The following is an 18,705-nucleotide window of genomic DNA, read 5'->3' as shown; positions in this document are numbered from 1 at the left end:
TGGATAATACCTGTCCCTCATGTCCACTAAAAACCAGACACCTGTTGACTGACATCCAGATACCATTCCTTATATGCTCCTATGCTAGCCTTCACACCTGCTTTGGTCCACATTGTGTTTCATTGATGGACAAAATGTGCTAAATTGTAGTGTACTGGTATTTGAGGTTTAAAAAGGCTTCTGAAGTTTGTGTGACTGGTTATGTGTGTGACTGGTTATGTGTGTGACTGGTTATGTGTGACTGATTATGTGTGTGATTTGCCGTTATGAAAAATGTTTCAACCCCTACAAAAATGGCCGTTAATTATAATCCACATAATAATTCACATGTCCTGTTGCTGCAGGATAAATTTCCTGCTCTGAGAAACTGGTCAAATTAAGAGAACACAGCTGTCTGTCCTGTTAGCCCAACACATTGTTCATTTCAATCACATCTAATTGTGATCCAGTGTGAGGAGCCATGTCTCTGAATGCATCCCAAATGTCTCCCTATGGCTCTGGTCAAAAGTAGTGCACTATATAGGGAATAGGGTGCGAGTTGGCACGTAACGTGTGTTTGAACATGCATTAAACATCATGCTGTCATGGTTACAGCCACTATTGGGGGGAAGAACGTTTCTCATGGAAATCACCTTGATGATGTCACAAAATCAAATGGGCAGGATTTAGGGGCGCCAGCCCAGATGCATTTTGGGAAATCTAATCTGGTTTACTGACAGTAAGAGTGCACTCTTCTCAGGTCTGACTGTCTTACTGGGGGTGACAAAACGCTGCATCTGCTCATCATTGTTAGTTCATTCTATTTCCTGCCAAACGCTTGTAGGGACACAGTATCCTACAGAAACTTAAAGTCAAATGCCAGATGCAGTGGTTTAATGGTCAAATGCTTCCTAGATGTGTAGCAGCGTGGCAGTAGTGTATGGTTGATTCTGTTCAGATAGAAGGACACCCAAAGGCTACCAATTGACATTGATACTAATCTATTTTGACCAGCAGAGGATGCTAGATATGTGTTACAGTAGTACAGTAATCTGCAGCTCATTGCGAACACACCACACACCACACCACACACCACACTACAATGCCCTACAGCACACTTCACTACACTACTCTGCACTACACTACATTACATTACATTATACCACACCACACCACACCACACCACACCACACCACACCACACTACACTACACTACTCTACACCACACTACACTACACAACCCCAGTACACTACATTACACTACATTGCACCACACTACACTACAATACACCACACTACATTACACCACACTACACCACATTACACTACACCACACTACACTTCCCCACACTACACCACTACATTACACCACACTACATTATATTACACTACACCACACCACACCACGTTACATTACACTACACTACTCTACACCACACCAAACTACACTACACCACACCACACTACACTACATATCCCCACTACACGACATTACACTACATTACACTACAATACACCACACTACAGTACATTACACTACATTACACCACATTACATTACATTACACCACACTACACTACATTACACTACACTACATTAGACTACACTACAATACACCACACTACACTACACTTCTCCACACTACACCACCCCACTAAACTACACCACACTACACTAAATTACACCACACCACACCACATTATATTACACTACACCAAACTACACTACACTACACTACTCTACTCTACACCACACCACACTACACCACCCCACTACACTACATTACACAACGCTACACTACAATACACCACACAACACCACCCAACCACACTACACCACACTACATTACACTACATTACATCACACCACACCACACCACATGACATTACATTACACTACACTACATTAGATTACATTACATTACACCACACTACACCCCACTACACCATACCACACTACATTACACTACACTACATTACATCCCACGACACCACACCACACTACATTACACTACACCACTCTACATTACACCACACTACACTACATTAAACTACACCACACTAACCACCCCACCACACCACACCACACTACACTACATTACACCACACCACACTACAATACAACACACTACACCACACTACACTACATTACACCACACTACACAACATTACACCACACTACACTACATTACATACACCACACCACACTACATGACATTACACTACACCAAACTACACTACACCACACTACACCACCCACTACATTACATTACACCACGTTACACTACAATACAACACACTACATGACATTACACCACACTACAGTACAATACACCACACTACACTACATTACATACACCACACTACACCACCCCACTACACACTACATTACACTACATTACATTACATCACACCACACCACACTACATGACATTACACTACACTACACTACACTACATTACACTACACCACATTAAACTACATTACACTACACCACACCACTCTACATTACACTACACTACATTACACCCTACTACACCACACCACACTACATTACACTACACCACTCTACATTACACTACACTACACTACATTAAACCACACTACACTACATTACACTACACCACACTAAACACCCCGCCCCACCACACTACAATACACCACACTACACTACAATACACCACACTACACTACATTACACCACACTACACTACAATACACCACACTACACTATATTACATACACCACACTACACCACCCCACTACACTACACCACACCACATTACACTACACTACATTACAACACATTACACTACACTACTCTACACCACACTACACTACACATCCCCACCACACCACGTTACATTACACTACACTACAATACAACACACTACACTACATTACACCACACTACACCACATTACACTACACGACTCTACACCACACTACACTACACATCCCCACTACACGACATTACACTACCTTACACTACAATACACCACACTACAGTACATTACACTACATTACACCACATTACATTACACCACACCACACTACACTACATTACACTACACTACATTACACTATACTACAATACACCACACCACACTACACCACCCCACTACACTACATTACACCACACTACACTACAATACAACACACTACATGACATTACACCACACTACACCACAATACACCACACTACACTACATTACATACACCACACTACACCACCCCACTACACTACACCACACTACATTACACTACATTATATTACATCACACCACACCACATTACATGACATTACACTACACTACACTACACTACATTACATTACATGACACTACTCTACACCACATTACATTACACGACATTACATTACATTACACTACACCACACTACACTACACTACACTATACTAGACTACACCACACCACACCACACTACAATACACTACACTACACCACACCACACCACACTACACTACACTACACCACACTACACTACACTACACTACACTACACTACACCACACCACACCCCACTACACTACATTACAGCACACCACACTGCACTACAACACACTACACCACCCCACTACACTACACCACACGACATTACACTACATTACAACACACCACACCAGACTACACTACATTACACTACAGTACACCACATTACACTACATTGCACTACACAACTCTATATTACACTACATTACACTACACTACATTACACCACACTACAATACACTACATTACACCAATCTACATTATACTACATTACACCACACTACACTGCGTTACACCACACCACACTACACCACACCACCCTACACTACTCTACACCACACCACTCTACACTACACCACCCCACTACACTACATTACACTATATTACACCACACTACACTACATTACAATACACCACACTACACTCCCCACACTACACCACCCAAATACACTACACCACACCACACTACACTACATTACACCACTCTACACACATTACACTACAACACACCACACTACACTGCATTACACTACATGACACTACATTACATTACACTACACTACACTACATTACATTTCATTACACTACTATACACCACATTACACTACATTGCACTACACCACTCTACATTACACCACACTATGTTACACCACACCACACTAAATTACACTGCATCACATTACATTACATGACTCTACGCTTCATTAAACTACACTACATTACACTAAATTACACTACTCTACACTACATTACACTACACTACACTACATTACAATACATTACACTAAACTACATTACACTACACCACACCACACTACACCACCCCACTACACTACATTACACCACACTACACTACAATACAACACACTACATGACATTACACCACACTACACTACAATACACCACACTACACTACATTACATACCCCACACTACACCACCCCACTACACTACACCACACTACATTACACTACATTATATTACATCACACCACACCACACTACATGACATTACACTACACTACACTACACTACATTACATTACATGACACTACTCTACACCACATTACATTACACGACATTACATTACGTTACACTACACTACACTACACTACATTACATTACATTACACTACACTACACTACACTACACTACACTACACCACACTACACTACACTACACTACACCACACCACACTACACTACACTACACTACACTACACTACACTACACCACACCACACTACACTACACTACACTACAATACACTACACTACACTACACTACATCACACCACACTACACTACATTACACTACACTACACTACACCACACTACACTACACTACACCACACTACACTACACTACACTACACCACACCACACCTCACTATACTACATTACACCACACCACACTGCACTACACCACACTACACCACACCACATTACACTACACCACACTACACCACACTACACTAAATTACACCACACCACACTACACTACACCACATTACACTACACCACACTACAACACACTACACTACTCTACACCACACCACACTGCACTACACCACCCCATTACACTACATTACACTATATTACACCACACTACACCACAATACACCACACTACACTACATTACACCACACCACACTACACTTTCCCACACTACACCACCCCACTGCACTACACCACACGACATTACACTACATTACACCACACCACACCAGACTACACTACATTACACTACAGTACACCACATTACACTACATTGCACTACACAACTCTATATTACACTACATTACACTACACTACATTACACCACACTACAATACACTACATTACACCACTCTACATTATACTCCATTACACCACACTACACTGCGTTACACCACACCACACTACACCAACCTACTACACTACACAACACTACACTACATTACATTACACCACACCACACCACACTACACTACATTACACTACAGTACACCACACCACACTACTACACTACATTACACCACACTACACTACACCACACCACCCTACACTACTCTACACCACACCACTCTACACTACACCACCCCACTACACTACATTACACTATATTACACCACACTACACTACACCACACCACTCTACACTACACCACCCCACTACACTACATTACACTATATTACACCACGCTACACTGCATTACATACACCACACTACACTCCCCACACTACACCACCCAACTACACTACACCACACTAGACTACATTACACCACTCTACACACATTACACTACAACACACCACACTACACTGCATTACACTACATGACACTACATTACATTACACTACACTACACTACATTACATTTCATTACACTACTATACACCACATTACACTACATTGCACTACACCACTCTACATTACACCACACTATGTTACACCACACCACACTAAATTACACTGCATCACATTACATTACATGACTCTACGCTTCATTAAACTACACTACATTACACTAAAGTACACTACTCTACACTACATTACACTACACTACACTACATTACAATACATTACACTAAACTACACTACACTACACTACACTACACTACACTACACTACACTACACTACATTACAATACAGTACACTACACTACATTACATTACAATACGTTACACTACACTACACTACATTACATTAGACTACATTACATTACACTACACTACACCACACTACTAGCATCGAATAGCCCCCACGATATGCAACTTTTCAGGGAAGTTAGGAACCAATATACACAGTCAGTTTCAAACAGAAATTTGCATCATGTAGCACAAATTCCAAAAAGTTTTGGGACACTGTAAAGTCCATGGAGAATAAGAGCACCTCCTCCCAGCTGCCGATTGCACTGAGGCTAGGAGTCACTGTCACCACTGATAAATCTACGATAACCGAGAATTTCAATAAGCATTTTTCTACAGCTGGCCATGCTATCCACCTGGCTACCCCTACCCCGGCCAAGCTGATGTTCTGAAAGAGCAGCAAAATCTGGACCCCTACAAATCAGCAGGGCTAGACAATCTGGACCCTCTCTTTCTAAAATTATCCGCCGCAATTGTTGCAACCGCTATTACTAGCCTGTTCAACCTCTCTTTTGTATTGTCTGAGATTCCTAAAGATTGGAAAGCGGCCGCGGTCATCCCCCTCTTCAAAGGGGGAGACACTCTAGACCCAAACTGTTACAGACCTATATCCATCCTGCCCTGCCTTTCTAAAGTCTTCAAAAGCCAAGTTAACAAACAGATCACTGACCATTTCAAATCCCACCGTACCTTCTCCGCTATGCAATCTGGTTTCAGAGCTGGTCATGGGTGCACCTCAGCCACACTCAAGGTCCTAAACGATATCATAACCGCCATCGATAAAAGACAATAGTGTGTAGCCGTCTTCATCGACCTGGCCAAAGATTTCAACTCTGTCAATCACCGCATTCTTATTGGCAGACTCAACAGCCTTGATTTCTCAAATGACTGCCTCGCCTGGTTCACCAACTACTTCTCAGATAGAGTTCAGCGTGTCAAATCGGAGTTCATGTTGTCCGGACCTCTTGGCAGTCTCTATGGGGGTGCCACAGGGTTCAATTCTCGGGCCGACTCTTTTCTCTGTACATATAAATTATGTCGCTCTTGCTGCTGGTGATTCTCTGATCCACCTCTACGCAGATGACACCATTCTGTATACTTCTGGCCCTTCTTTGGACACTGTGTTATTAACAAAGCTTCAACGCCATACAACACTCCTTACATGGCCTCCAATTGCTCTTAAATGCTAGTAAAACTAAATGCATGTTCTTCAACCGATCGCTGCCTGCACCCGCCCGCCCGACTAGCATCACTACTCTGGACGGTTCTGACTTAGAATATGTGGACAACTACAAATACCTAGGTGTCTGGTTAGACTGTAAACTCTCCTTCCAGACTCACATTAAGCATCTCCAATCCAAAATTACATTTAGAATCGGCTTCCTTTTTCGCAACAAAGCCTCCTTCACTCATGCTGCTAAACATATCCTCGTAAAACTGACTATCCTACCGATCCTTGACTTCGGCAAAGTCATCTACAAAATAGCCTCCAACACTCTACTCAGCAAATTAGATGTAGTCTATCACAGTGCCATCCGTTTTGTCATCAAAGCCCCATATACTACACACTACTGCGACCTGTATGCTCTCGTTGGCTGGCCCTTGCTTCCTATTCGTTGTCAAACCCACTGGCTCCAGGTCATCTATAAGTCTTTGCTAGGTAAAGCCCCGCCTTATCTCAGCTCACTGGTCACCATAGCAACGCCCACCCGTAGCACGCGCTCCAGCAGGTATATTTCACTGGTCATCCCCAAAGCCAACTCCTACACTCTCCACCACACTAAATTACACTAGATTACACTACTCTGCACTACACTAAATTACACTACATTACACCACACCACATCCCATTACATTACATTACACCACACTACACTACACTGCACCACACTACATCACATTACATTACACCACACTACACTACACCACCGTACATTACACTACATTACACTGCACTACACTACATTACACTACACTACACCACATGACATTACACTACATTACACTGCACTACAGTATACTATACTACATTACACTACACTACATTACACTACACTACAGTACATTAAACTACACTACACTACACTACACCACACCACACTACACTGCACCACACTACATCACATTACATTACACCACACTACACTGCACCACACTACACCACCGTACATTACACTACATTACACTGCGCTACACTACATTACACTGCACTACAGTATACTATACTACATTACACTACACTACAGTACATTAAACTACACTACAGTACACTACACCACATGACATTACACTACATTACATTGCACTACAGTATACTATACTAAATTACACTACACTACTGTACACTACACTACAGTACATTAAACTACACTACATTACATTGCACTACAGTATACTATACTAAATTACACTACACTACTGTACACTACACTACAGTACATTAAACTACACTACATTACACTACACTACACCACATTACACTACACTACATTACACTACAATACAGTACATTACACTACACTACATTACACTACAATACAGTACATTACACTACACTACAGTACACTACACCACATGACATTACACTACATTACATTAAACTACACTACATTACACTACACTACACTACACTACTGTACACTACACTACAGTACATTAAACTACACTACACTACATTACACTACACTACACTACACTACACCACATTACACTACACTACATTACACTACACTACACTACACTACTGTACACTACACTACAGTACATTACACTACACTACATTACACCAGGTGAGTTAGACAGCTATTACTTGTTGTTATGTGAATGTGGTTTCTTTACAATCCTTAATGTATAATTACTGTATCTAAATGATAAGGAATCAAACGGTTACAGAAAAAGGTGTGAGTCATTTCCTGGTATTGAAATGGTGCTTGGTACTTAGTGGCCAAGTGAAAACCAATAGGTCTGTACAAACATACTCTCCTGTTCACAATCACAACCTTAGACACATTAAGACTGACTTCTACATTTCTTTATGCCCTGGAAAAACTCCCAACCTGTGCTGGGTGGTTTATGACTAATGTGTTTTGTGTTTCCCCCAAAACGTCTACATGCTGCTGCTGCAGGTCTGTGTTTTCCTGAGACTACCTTGACCTGGCCGACCTGACTCGACCGAAACAGGAAAAGGACCTTGAGCTTGCTGTCGCAATACAGAGTAAGCGGGAAAGACAGGGAAAGAGATAAGATATATTAATTTATTGTAAGTGATTGAAATTCCTCCAAACCAGCTAAATATTTCCTTTTCCTGCTTCAATTCAATCAAGACTCATACCCAACATGCTCTACCCCAAACTAACATACATTTACATCACGTTGTTGTTGTTGTGTACTGTAACTGCTCTTCCTGTGTTCATGTTTTGCTTTATCCGTGTATTGACTGGAAGTCATGAGGCGGCACCAGGAACCAGACATCTGAGAGATAACACAACGTGACCCGAAGGCATGATCAGACACGAACAGTACCATAAAGTCTATAGAGTACAACAGAGACTCTCAGTACCATAGACCGGCATTAAGCTGTCTAGACACTGATCAGTCATTAAACTATGGGGGGGTCAGCCACTGATGATGACTACTGATGTGATCATGTTTATCAATCCCTGTCAATGGCCTGTCATACTTCCTCCTGCCTATAAGAGTTCCTGTGATATTCCAACTAAAAGAGAGAGAGAGAGAGAGAGAGAGAGAGAGAGAGAGAGAGAGAGAGAGAGAGAGAGAGAGAGAGAGAGAGAGAGAGAGAGAGAGAGAGAGAGAGAGAGAGAGAGAGTTGTGATGTCACTGCAGCCCCCTCATATCCAGTACACAAAGAGGCAGGGGATCATATCATCATAGCCAGCATACCAACATACCACAGACTACTCTACTGCTCACTCACACAGACTCAAACACATCACCCAGATACAGTCAGGCACAGTGTAACTCACACCAGGACCAGGCTTGCAAATTTTTCAGGCTGGGCAGTCACAGTAAGTAAAGTACGCTTGATTTCTCAGGGTTTCTCCTCCGCTCTACTTTCTTCTCCTTATCACTCGCTCACTTTTCTTTCTCTTACTTTCTTGTTCTTGTCTGAGTTCATCCGACTCTCACAACCCCTCTCTGTCAGTCCTAGTAAAACAGGCTCTGTTTGAAAACTCAACAAAAGAAATACTTCTCCCTTAGCATGCAACACACATCGTCTTTCTCTCTCCATTCTGTCCTTTTGCCTCTGCTCTGGCATTCTCTATATGTGAACAGTGACTATGGTAAATCCTAAATGTATTTGCATGCTGGCATAGATTCAAAACTCCCGGCTTTGTGTTTCTGTGTGTCTTTCTGCCATGGGTCAGTGTGTTACAGGCATCTGTTCCTGTTAGTCTCTAGTTACACCAGTGCATGTCTTTATGTTGTGTATCAATGTTGTTATAATGAGGTTATACCAATGTTTTAATCACTGTAAGATTAGATTCCTGCAGTGCTTTATTTAGTGGTATTCCATATATGATAGTAATTGTTGTTGCAACTGTTCTGTCTCCACTGATGTCCTGTGACTGTGTGAATGTACAATACGTGTTTGTTGGTAGTGTTGGTGGTCTGGCCCTCTGTGTTGAGACATATACAAGGAGACTTATTGATCATTATCTCATTCCCTTCCTGATCATGTTTTAAAAACAATATGAGTATAAGTAAGGTAAGAGGGTAGGTGACCATGAGCCTTAGGAGGGCGGATACATAGATCTGGTTATCTCTCTGTCTCTTCTGTTTTCATCATGAGAGATAGCTGGTTATCTCTCTGTCTCTTCTGTTTTTGTCATGAGAGATAGCTGTCTCTTCTGTTTTCATCATGAGAGATAGCTGGTTATCTCTCTGTCTCTTCTGTTTTCATCGTGAGAGATAGCTGGTTATCTCTCTGTCTCTTCTGTTTTTGTCATGAGAGAGCTGGTTATCTCTCTGTCTCTTCTGTCTTGGTCATGAGAGATGCAAAGTCTCTTCCATCCCTTTTCTCTCTCTGTTTCTGTGTTTCCCTCTCTTTCTCTTCCTGTCTCCAAAAAAGTATAAACAGTGCCAGCATACTCTCTTTTTTTTCTCCCTAAATCAAAATTATGGAAATAATGGCAGGTTTATGTGTGTCTCTCTCTCTATTGACATGAAATGCCGTTCTGTCACCCAGCTGGGTTGTTCTCTGGTCTCTGTTTACCTTCAAATGTTTAAAAGCAGTAGGGCAGCTCTCTGTGAGGGGGTAGTAGAGGGAGTGGACACACATTTACACACACACACACACACACACACACACACACACACACACACACACACACACACACACACACACACACACACACACACACACACACACACACACACACACACACACACACACACACACACACACACACACACACACACACACACACACACACACACACACACACACACACACACACACACACACACACACACACACACACACACACACACACACACAAACCTACAATTGTGTTTGTGGACAGCCAAAGAGGGAAAAGCTGTGAAGAAAGGCAAACGATGTAATCATATATATATATACTCTCTACTGCTCTAGAGTACCAGCAAGGAATCAGTGACCATCCACCCTCCCAGCAGAAGCCATATAATATTACTGAGGGAACGTCTGAGAAGTTGCAAGAGAACTCTTCAGCATTTTGGAATTTGGACTGTACCAGATCCACCAGACTTTGGGATTTAAAGCCCTCTGTTGATCCAGGCCGGCAACAGCATTTTAGACAGTCCCAACAGCACCAGAGGAAGGAGGTTAATCTAGGATCAGACAGTATGCTGGCTCAGATCCTACAGGAGATGTGGGTGGACCCAGAGGTTCTGGAGGCCCTGAGTGAAGACCAGAAGAGAATCTTGTTCCTGAAGATGAGAGAGGAGCAGGTCAGACGCTGGAAAGATAGAGAGGAGAAGGACGAGAGAGAGAGGAGAACCAGGGAACACACCAGGTCTAAGAAAGGTACAGCACGCACGCACACACACACACACACAGCGGTGCTTGTGAGTACAGAATAAATGCAGGTAATTTACAGTAAACTAGAGTATACTTCAGAACACGCCCCTGTTGTTAAGGTAAGAGGAGTTAGGAGTGTCTATTTCATTCCCTGGGTGGTGACACCCACCTGTGCCTCCCTCTGCCTCCTCTCCTCTCTCTGCGTCCTCTCCTCTCTCTGCCTCCTCTCCTCTCTCTGCCTCCTCTCCTCTCTCTGCTCCTCTCCTCTCTCTACCTCCTCTCCTCTCTGCCTCCTCTCCTCTCTCTGTCTCCTCTCCTCTCTCTGCTTCTTCTCCTCTCTCTACCTCCCCTCCTCTCTCTGCCTCCTCTCCTCTATCTGCCTCCTCTCCTCTCTCTGCCTCCTCTCCTCTCTCTACCTCCTCTCCTCTTTCTATCTCCTCTCTCTACCTCCTCTCCTCTCCCTGCCTCCTCTCCTCTCTCTGCTTCTTCTCCTTTCTCTGCCTCCTCTCCTCTCTCTACCTCCTCTCCTCTCTCTACCTCCTCTCCTCTTTCTGCCTCCTCTCCTCTCTGCTTCCTCTCCTCTGCCTGCACATAATGTTCTGTCCTCAGATTCAACACACCAAAGGGCCTAACGTATAGGCCAGGGAGAGAGGAAAACCTTTCAAATATAGAAAGAGAGAGAGGGAACAGGAGGGGGGGATAATAGATGGGTAGGTTGGGGGAGAGAAAGGGAAATCGGAAGTATGAGGGGAAAAGAATGAGGACAGGAAGAGAAAGCGACAGGGAGAGAGAGACTGGGAGAGAGAAAGAGGCAATGAGTAATTGAGCATGCTTGAGCACCCACTCCACTATTCTGAGAAACACAACCCTGAAACCACACTCTTATCTACAGAGAGAGGCCTTCAGATCAGGCCTAGTTCCACCACTCTCACTAACCCACATCTCTCTCTCTTTTCCATTCTATCCCCCTCTGTCTCTCTTTTACCCATTCTATTCCTCTCTCCCCCTGTCCCTTTCTCTATCTGATAGGATATAGAATGTGACCTATCCCCTCTATTGGTACTAATAGAACAGTATAGTGTAGTACCCAGCCCTCTTATCAGAGCTCTATCATCAGAGACACAGCGGCAGCGATTGATTCATTCCACATGCCTGCCTGCCCGGCAGATTGAATAGGAGTGAATAGAATTGAGTAAGCCCTGTGGTTTGGTGAGGCTCGCTGCTTTTAGCAATGAATATCTCGTTACCGCTTTGTCTTTCCAATCTGTGCTCTGTGTGTGTGTGTGTGTGTGTGTGTGTGTGTGTGTGTGTGTGTGTGTGTGTGTGTGTGTGTGTGTGTGTGTGTGTGTGTGTGTGTGTGTGTGTGTGTGTGTGTGTGTGTGTGTGTGTGTATGCGTGTGCGCGCCATCTTAGTAGCAGAAGGTCAGGCCAGGTCATCTCTTAACACCTGGTGTCAAACTGACCAGCAGAACGGAGTGTTGAGCAAAAACACTTCACCATTCTTCTCACAGGCCCTTAATTCTCCTCTCACAGCCCCATGGCCCAGAAAGACTCTCCTTATGTAAGATAGTACGTAGGCAACACAGTACAACTCCTAAATGTCACACATGCACGAGCAGATATACGTACGCGCACACATATACGGAAGGATGCAGGTGCGCACACACAGCTTGTGGTCCATCCTGTAGGATTAAAAAATCCATCACATATTTCCAAGATGATTTGCTGAACATTTCCACACCTTTTGTTGCAATTGTGCTCTTCCCTTATTACATAGGCTTATTTTCAATTGTCTGAACTGAAATTAATTAATTGAAATGGGTCATTTTTTCTAATTTAGGCTAGTAGCCTGTTCATGTGTATCGTGTTCATATCACTGTAATGGTGTAACTAGAGACTAGAGGATGTAACTAGAGACAGGTTGAATCCCACTTATGACACCAATTAGCACAGGTCTAAGGTCAGATCGAAGTGATTACTGAAAGGTGAAGACCATAGTCTAGTGTGTCAGTAAGGGGGTTTTCACACTTGGTCCCTTTCAGACAATTTTTGTGAATTCAGTTGTGGTTCGCTTAATGTGCAGTGTGAACGCTCCAGAGGAACCCAGACCCCTTAAGAGTCCCCAAACCAAACTCAGACCCCTTAAGAGTCCCCAAACCAAACTCAGACCCCTTAAGAGTCCCCAAACCAAACTCAGACCCCTTAAGAGTCCCCAAACCAAACTCAGACCCCTTAAGAGTCCCCAAACCAAACTCAGACCCCTTAAGAGTCCCCAAAGCAAACTCAGACCCCTTAAGAGTCCCCAAACCAAACTCAGACCCCTTAAGAGTCCCCAAAGCAAACTGAGACCATCTCAAGAGGTGCTCTGAGTCTGGTTCACTAGAATTCCCTTTTTTTAGGGAAATGTGAACGCAAAGCTCCCCAGGTTCGCTTGTCACAAAAGAGACAAGATGATAATGTCTAGTTTCGTTGAAAAAGTGTGTGCTGTTTTTGAATATTGATTTGCGATTGTCAAGGATGCACAGAAATTCCCCAAAATGTGTGGAGTTTTGTACCGACACGACGTTCAGATTGTTTGTTTGAAATATGTCATCTATAGGCTGAGAGCTTCACACACTGATTATTTGATTGTGGGCTTTGAATAGTGTGAGAAGACAATAGGGTACAAAATCAATGCTTGCTCTTAAAGGGGGTACAATTTTCAATTACATCATTATTAAATCTGCAGTTATTCTTCGGCTATTTATTTTGTTACCAATAATATTTACATGTTAATATTATCTTTGGATTATACACTGCTCAAAAAAATAAAGGGAACACTTAAACAACACAATGTAACTCCAAGTCAATCACACTTCTGTGAAATCAAACTGTCCACTTAGGAAGCAACACTGATTGACAATACATTTCACATGCTATTGTGCAAATGGAATAGACAAAAGGTGGAAATTATAGGCAATTAGCAAGACACCCCCAATAAAGGAGTGGTCTGCAGGTGGTGACCACAGACCACTTCTCAGTTCCTATGCTTCCTGGCTGATGTTTTGGTCACTTTTGAATGCTGGCGGTGCTTTCACTCTAGTGGTAGCATGAGACGGAGTCTACAACCCACACAAGTGGCTCAGGTAGTGCAGCTCATCCAGGATGGCACATCAATGCGAGCTGTGGCAAGAAGGTTTGCTGTGTCTGTCAGCGTAGTGTCCAGAGCATGGAGGCGCTACCAGGAGACAGGCCAGTACATCAGGAGACGTGGAGGAGGCCGTAGGAGGGCAACAACCCAGCAGCAGGACCGCTACGCCTTTGTGCAAGGAGGAGCACTGCCAGAGCCCTGCAAAATGACCTCCAGCAGGCCACAAATGTGCATGTGTCTGCTCAAACGGTCAGAAACAGACTCCATGAGGGTGGTATGAGGGCCCGACGTCCACAGGTGGGGGTTGTGCTTACAGCCCAACACCGTGCAGGACGTTTGGCATTTGCCAGAGAACACCAAGATTGGCCTTACATTTACATTTACATTTAAGTCATTTAGCAGACGCTCTTATCCAGAGCGACTTACAAATTGGAAAGTTCATACATATTCATCCTGGTCCCCCCGTGGGGAATGAACCCACAACCCTGGCGTTGCAAGCGCCATGCTCTACCAACTGAGCCACACGGGACCTTCTTGCCACAGCTCGCATTGATGTGCCATCCTGGATGAGCTGCACTACCTGAGCCACTTGTGTGGGTTGTAGACTCCGTCTCATGCTACCACTAGAGTGAAAGCACCGCCAGCATTCAAAAGTGACCAAAACATCAGCCAGGAAGCATAGGAACTGAGAAGTGGTCTGTGGTCACCACCTGCAGAACCACTCCTTTATTGGGGGTGTCTTGCTAATTGCCTATAATTTCCACCTTTTGTCTATTCCATTTGCACAACAGCATGTGAAATGTATTGTCAATCAGTGTTGCTTCCTAAGTGGACAGTTTGATTTCACAGAAGTGTGATTGACTTGGAGTTACATTGTGTTGTTTAAGTGTTCCCTTTATTTTTTTGAGCAGTGTAATAATGATGTCTAATAACTACATGCAATCTATTAGATTCCGGTAAGACAGAATGGCTTGTCTTGTACCCAGAGTGCATTGAGTGAATGTTGGAAAAAGATTTTGGTTCCTTTCTAAACATAGCAATGTGAATGCAAAGAGGACTCAGACCACAAAATAGGTGAACTGGCAGAGTTGAGTCCTCATTCAAAGGAGAGGACAGTGTAAATACAAAGACAACTGAGTTCTCTTGCTTTTTTTTACTCCAGAGTTCACTTTAAAGAGGACTGAGATCGGGTTCTTTTAAAGAGGACTATATGTGAAAACACCCTAAGGCAGTGTTTGTGTAGATCCTATACACGTCAGTAACGTGTTTGTTCACTGATAAGACAACAGCACCATCTGCTGGGCTGGAACCAGTACGACAACCAGACTCCATGATGAACTCTGACAATGGATCTAAAATGGTGATAGGTTTGAAGAGTTACCTTCTATTGTATTATCTGTGCTAATTACACAGTGTGGTATTCAATGTGTCTGTGTGTTTCTTTGTCTCCTCAGGTCACAGTAAGAGCGTGCGCTGGCTGTTGGGTCATGATGGGGATGTGAGTGTGAGCGTGATCGGAGAGGTGGATGAATTTAGATCCTCCAAACTCCTCCAGACCCTTCGTACCAACACCAGACTACAGAGTACAGAAATGAACAACCTAGTGGTTGATATCCATACTGTGTCTCTACTGACAGACAGAGAGAACCACCAAACCAGCTCACAATCAGCCATACTGATGCAACTAAGCGTAAGTGTGTGTGTTTGTGTGTGTGTGTGTGTGTGTGTGTGTGTGTGTGTGTGTGTGTGTGTGTGTGTGTGTGTGTGTGTGTGTGTGTGTGTGTGTGTGTGTGTGTGTGTGTGTGTGTGTGTGTGTGTGTGTGTGTGTGTGCGTTTGCATGAGACACAGAAAGAGAGGGAAAGAGAAAGATATCAGCTCTACCATACAGGATGTAGCTCACCATTCTTCTTCTATTTCCAGGAAGACTCAGACGGGTCTAAGGACTCTGAGGAGGACCAGGACACAGGTAGGGCTGAGGTCGACCCAAAGGACACCAGGGAGGACAGCATCGACAGTGTGTCAGGCTACAGCACAGATGACCTAAAGGACTGGGGCCTCTGCTACAGACCCCACTGCAGCAACATCAGCCTCTGTCTCCAACCCCAGCTGTCAGTCACAGAAAAGGCCCTCCCACAGAGCAGAAGAGGTGAGAGAGAAAGAGAGATAGAGAGAGAATGTTTTTTTTGTGTGCATAAGAGCGTTTGTATGACATACTCTACACTCGATTCAAGCTCATTGACTTAACATATATTTTTACAATCCTTTCCCTCTCTATCTCTCTAGTGGTGGTCAGTCATGAAGAGGAGAGCCCAGCATTTGGTGGTCGGGTGGCCCAGCTCAGGAGAGCATTTGCCACGTCCTCTCCCACCGCCATGCCCCCTGTGGCCACCAAACCCTCTCACCTGTAGCTAGCAGCCAAACCTTCCCTCAGGAAACACCAGGGTCACCTCCAGTCAACCAACCACACAGAAGAGGTACTGCCCACTTGACGGGCTCATTTGAATACCAGGTACAAGTGACCTACGGACAGACACTCACCTGAGGAACGGTGCGGAGAAATCGAAGCTCCAAACTTAGCCGAGTTAAAGGTGGACATGCACGGCTGAGTGGGAGGAATGCTTGGCGCTGGTATTCTGGTGAAACGGCTCCCTTTGAAGGTTCCTGGAGACTGCATGGTAGTCATACAGTTCTACCTCTCCTTAAAGCTAAATACACAAGAGGTTTGGACATGGTTAACACAAGAGCTATTTCTACAGATGTACAAGAGGTTGGTATCTGATTTGTACATGGGGTGGAGAAAAAGATTTAGCTTCACGTTTCTTATCATGAATTATGTAAAAAGTAAAAACCTCAGCTGTAATAAGGGTCGTGGTATGTTTGGGCTATAGGTCAAACCATCCTGTCGTGTTTTTAGTTGCCTGATCTTTTGCTTTGTTAGTTGTTGTCGTTATCTAACGGTCTAACCTCGTAGATTTTCTGGTCATATTCTGTTTTGTATATTTGCGCTCTAACTACATTTGTTTGAGGAGGTTATTTCAATATTGTGTGTGAAACATGCTTGTGCAATACACATATGTATTTGACCTGTTGTCTTCTAATTCAGCTGAATAAAAATGTGGAAGAAATGTGTGAGGGTGTTTAAGATAGAGAGAGAGGATTAATACAGAGGGAGAGAGGTAAAAGAGGGAGAGAGGTGAAAGAGGGAGAGAGATGAAAGAGGGAGAGAGGTAAAAAGGGGAGAGAGGTAAAAAGGGGAGAGAGGTGAAAAGGGGAGAGAGGTGAAAAGGGGAGAGAGGTGAAAGAGGGAGAGAGGTGAAAGAGGGAGAGAGGTGAAAGAGGGAGAGAGGTGAAAGGGGGAGAGAGATGAAAGGGGGAGAGAGGTGAAAGGGGGAGAGAGGTGAAAGGGGGAGAGAGGTGAAAGGGGGAGAGAGGTGAAAGGGGG

General features: G+C 43.7%; 1 protein-coding gene across 1 annotated transcript; it reads left to right on the top strand.

The window, feature by feature from the left end:
* The first annotated feature begins 9,985 nt into the window (after nt 1-9,985).
* Nucleotides 9,986-18,388, top strand: LOC139581576 (uncharacterized). The gene is made up of 5 exons (XM_071411498.1): nt 9,986-10,138; nt 11,728-12,138; nt 16,717-16,952; nt 17,184-17,409; nt 17,547-18,388. Exons 2-5 carry the CDS (start codon nt 11,958-11,960, stop codon nt 17,669-17,671), a joined length of 768 nt encoding a protein of 255 aa, XP_071267599.1. The 5' UTR covers nt 9,986-10,138; nt 11,728-11,957; the 3' UTR covers nt 17,672-18,388.
* Nucleotides 18,389-18,705: the final 317 nt, after the last annotated feature.

This window comes from Salvelinus alpinus, chromosome 7, assembly GCF_045679555.1.
Source record: "Salvelinus alpinus chromosome 7, SLU_Salpinus.1, whole genome shotgun sequence".
NCBI classification, from domain to species: Eukaryota; Metazoa; Chordata; class Actinopteri; order Salmoniformes; family Salmonidae; genus Salvelinus; species Salvelinus alpinus.
Note: the sequence above shows the minus strand (reverse complement) of the source record. Positions and strands in the feature narration are given on the sequence as shown.

What these genes read in the sequence shown, in the direction of transcription:
- LOC139581576 (XM_071411498.1), top strand. Translation starts at nt 11,958, where the DNA reads ATGCTGGCTCAGATCCTACAGGAGATGTGGGTGGACCCAGAGGTTCTG. An exon ending in CCATACTGATGCAACTAAGC is followed by an intron (nt 16,953 to 17,183) that starts GTAAGTGTGTGT and finishes TTCTATTTCCAG; the next exon opens with GAAGACTCAGACGGGTCTAA. An exon ending in CCTCCCACAGAGCAGAAGAG is followed by an intron (nt 17,410 to 17,546) that starts GTGAGAGAGAAA and finishes CTATCTCTCTAG; the next exon opens with TGGTGGTCAGTCATGAAGAG.